Source organism: Gossypium raimondii, chromosome 10, assembly GCF_025698545.1.
Source record: "Gossypium raimondii isolate GPD5lz chromosome 10, ASM2569854v1, whole genome shotgun sequence".
Lineage (NCBI taxonomy): Eukaryota > Viridiplantae > Streptophyta > Magnoliopsida > Malvales > Malvaceae > Gossypium > Gossypium raimondii.
In genome coordinates this window covers 5,502,947-5,506,863 of record NC_068574.1, presented here as the reverse complement: position 1 = coordinate 5,506,863, position 3,917 = coordinate 5,502,947, and the positions used below count along the sequence as shown (strand labels likewise).

General features: G+C 36.9%; 1 protein-coding gene across 2 annotated transcripts; it reads left to right on the top strand.

Annotated features, from left to right (window-relative positions):
- Positions 1 to 363: 363 nt before the first annotated feature.
- On the top strand, positions 364 to 3,124 carry LOC105777231 (protein indeterminate-domain 7). 2 transcript variants are annotated; one of them, XM_012600372.2, is made up of 4 exons: positions 365 to 1,052; positions 1,157 to 1,553; positions 2,058 to 2,689; positions 2,790 to 2,938. In XM_012600372.2, exons 1-4 carry the CDS (start codon positions 857 to 859, stop codon positions 2,798 to 2,800), a joined length of 1,236 nt encoding a protein of 411 aa, XP_012455826.1. In that variant the 5' UTR covers positions 365 to 856; the 3' UTR covers positions 2,801 to 2,938. The 2 variants fall into 2 exon arrangements, with proteins under 2 accessions (XP_012455825.1, XP_012455826.1); XM_012600371.2 differs by having other exon boundaries at positions 364 to 1,052; positions 2,058 to 3,124.
- The last annotated feature ends 793 nt before the right edge of the window (positions 3,125 to 3,917 follow it).

Here is a 3,917-nt window from a genome sequence, read left to right as displayed (position 1 = left end):
TAAAATTAGAAATCTTAGTTAAAAGATAGAGCACACTTTTATGATTCTGCATTTTCTCGTAACTTCATTTCTTTTGAGTTTTTACTGAATGAGAGAAGGGTGGAGGTGATTACACAAAACATATACATTTTTTCTTACTGGTAGATAAGAACATATACTTTTATGAGTAGAAAAATTAAAGCTTGGTTAAAGGTGAATAAACAATACTAAAAAAAAAAAAGATAGGAAGGATATTTAATTTAATTATATTATTATTTATAAGATGGTGGTGGGAAGAGAACAGAGGAAAAGACAGAAAGGGCAACGTCAGAGTTACCGTAAGGTTCCCTCTTATTTTGGTTGTTGTTGTTTGGACTGCTTTGGGATATCACACTATACGCCTTACGGAGGGATCTCAATCTCATCCTCATCTCTCTCTCTCTCTCTCTCTCTCTCTCTCTGAGTTTTATGAGCTCAGTCTTTTCTTTTCATAATTTCTTCATATTTATATGGTTATAGCTAGTAAGGTTTTATTGAAAGGTGAAATCATGAAGCTTAAAAGTGGATAGGGAAGTTCTCTATAACCTCTACCCGCCTAGTTATATACCCCTCACACACACACACACACATATTTATATTTATTGAGTGTTTGCCTATAAAACAAAGAAAATGGTTCCTTTGGGTTTATGCCAAACAAAGAAAAACCATCAAGGGTCTCTATGATTAGGATTATGGGATTCATTCACATATATGTTAAGGGTAGCTACTTGAGTCCATAACTAGTATCTATATTTTCTTTTTCTCTTTTATCACTTAAGGTTTTTGTTTTTTATCTATGGATTTTCTGTAACCAAGATCCATGGTTATTTAAGAGAAGATGATGAAAGGTTATATAGTCCAACAACAACAACAACAAGTTTTGGAAGAGAATATGTCTAATTTGACTTGTGCATCTGGTGAAGCCAGTGTTTCTTCAGCTGCTGGTGGAACCAACTATTCTCAACAATACTTTAGTAACCCACCAGCTCAAGCTCAGCCAGTTAAGAGAAAGAGGAACCAACCAGGCAATCCAGGTTTGTTTGGGTTCAAATTTTACAACCCTTATCTTAAAACACCGTTACTTTTATTTCTTTTTTCTTTATTTGTTTTCTTAACTAAGACTTTTGTTTTGAACCAGACCCAGATGCAGAAGTGATAGCTTTGTCACCTAAAACACTAATGGCTACAAATAGATTTGTGTGTGAGATCTGCAACAAGGGGTTTCAAAGAGACCAGAACCTTCAGCTTCATAGGAGAGGTCACAATTTGCCTTGGAAGTTAAAGCAAAGAACAAGTAAAGAGGTGAGGAAGAAGGTATATGTATGTCCAGAAGTCAGCTGTGTTCATCATGATCCATCCAGGGCACTTGGGGACTTGACTGGTATCAAGAAGCATTTTTACAGGAAACATGGTGAGAAGAAATGGAAATGTGACAAGTGCTCCAAGAGGTATGCAGTTCAATCCGACTGGAAAGCTCACTCCAAGACTTGTGGCACTAAAGAATATAGATGTGACTGTGGAACCCTCTTCTCAAGGTATAAAAAAACAACTAATCCCCTCCTATAATCATTTTGGGAATTAATGTGATAACATGAACATTAAAGTTACTTTTAAACACAACAGTCAAAATGTCCATTTATTGTGGCATGCACTTTGAAATTTTAAGAAAGGTTTTTTTGCCAAATCTTTGTCTGATACATTGAAGAATTCATTGCACTACACATGTAGCAGTTCCTACTTTCTCACACCCTAGAGGCTAGAGAGAGATAGAGGGATATGCCTGCTTGCAGCCTGAGTGCCTGCCTGGTGTAGTGTATTTGGTAATTTTGTTTGCACCAGCCCAAGTGGACAATCTGTCCCATGTATATGCTCTGAGTGAAATGAAAAATAAATACATAAATAAAAATAATGGGACGCAGAAAGAGAAAAGTCAGAGACAAAGTCAAATGTTTCTGGCATTATCATAATAGCAGTTCGTGACTGGTTTGGTTTTTTGTTTTCTTCTGTTTGTGTTTCTGGTTTTTTTTTTTTTTTTCCAGGAGGGATAGTTTCATTACTCACAGAGCCTTCTGTGATGCATTAGCAGAGGAGAGTTCAAGAGCGGCAATCATGGGAGCCAACACTTTTCAACCAGGCTCATCTCATACAAATTTACAAGTACCCCAATTCAATCCCCATGACATCCAAGCATTTTCACTTAAGCAAGAGCAGCACCAAAGGTTCACTCCTCTCAAGCCTGATATTCCTCCATGGCTCGCTACCCAACCAATGCTAGGGGCTGGGGCTGGTCTTTCCTCATCATCATCTTCCATTTTCTCCCCTAGTTTAACACTTCATGAGAATCCCACCCCTATCCCTACTCTTGATCCGACTCTTCCTCCCTACCATCCAACAACAGTACTTTCCCCACACATGTCAGCTACTGCGTTGCTTCAGAAAGCTGCTCAGATGGGTGCAACCCTGAGTAACAAACCTGGCTCATCATCCGCGCCAGCTACTAGTACTGCTATGAGACCCCACCAACAAACTCACGTGTCTGCTGATTTTGTTGGCAGCACCAACAACAACAGCACAACAGCTGGCTTTGGTCTCAACTTGTCTTCACGTGAAGAAGTCTCTATGGGGAGTGGATTTATCCATGGTTCGACTCATCATGCATCTGAAAGCTCAGGTGCTCCTCCACCTCCTTCCCTTTTTCTTCAAGGCATGATGAATTCTTTGTCTTCTCCCATTGGATTTGACTCCACTTCCTTTGATGATATTGCATTTAGTGGGATTTTGAACGCAAAGAAGAAGAGCGGGACTCTCATCAATGAATCATTCTCGAAAACAACAGCAGAACCCGAAAATGGCACTGGAAATAATAATGACCATGAAAGTAGAGCGGGTGGTAGTACTCAAGGTGAAGCCTTGAGAAGAGATTTCCTGGCTCTTTGACCTGTCTCCCATGTCTAGTTTCTCAACATTGCTGATGTTAGTAACTGCATGAACAGTTGGATTCCATGATCAACAAGGCAGCCAGTCTCAAAAACCATGGCAAGTTTTAGGTAATATAGAAAACCATTTCAAATACTATATCATAAATTTTATACTCTCTTTTGATTTATTCTGCCTTTTCCCCTTTATCTAATCTCCTCTACAATCTTTCCAAAGATAATCATGTTACAAAATTTTGTTGTTGGTATGGTATGGTTTTATATAAATAATAAAACCTTGCATGCAAAGCAAAAAGGTAAGGTTAATACTATAGCAAATATAAAAGATGATAAATTAATATTGGGTGATGTTATGTTATATGAAATTAAAGCAACTTGTTGACCATGATGAATATGACATCCAATCAATGAGTTTAGTCTTGTAATGTAATCATATATGGTGTTTAGTTTTTGATTTCATAATCACCTTTACGTGTAAGCTGTAGCTAGGAAAGGGAAAACCATGTCAAATTAAGTTTTGTTTTATTTAATAGCTTAGAAGGAAGGCTACCTATATCCTTTTATTTAAATCTTTTTTGATTAACAAACATCTTGCTTCTCATCATGAAGTTGAATTACTGAAATTAACGATGGATTTTCTTGTAAGTCAATTTCCAAGCGGGTTTAGTGTGGGAACAAAATCCTCTTTTACATTGCTATTTAAATATGGTTGGATGGCGTCCTACACCAAACCACAGTACCTCAATATAGACCAAACCGAAACTGACAAATAGATGTTCATAATTGGGTGATGTAGCATTACATTTCAAAAGTTTTACTTTTTATTATAAATTCTTATTTTTATACGATACTTAAAACATATCATAATTCTTATCCAATCTTTAAAATACATGTGATTTGGGAGTAACAATGGAATACTCTACTCATTTTCACTTTTAATATTAATAATGAGTTGGATCCACC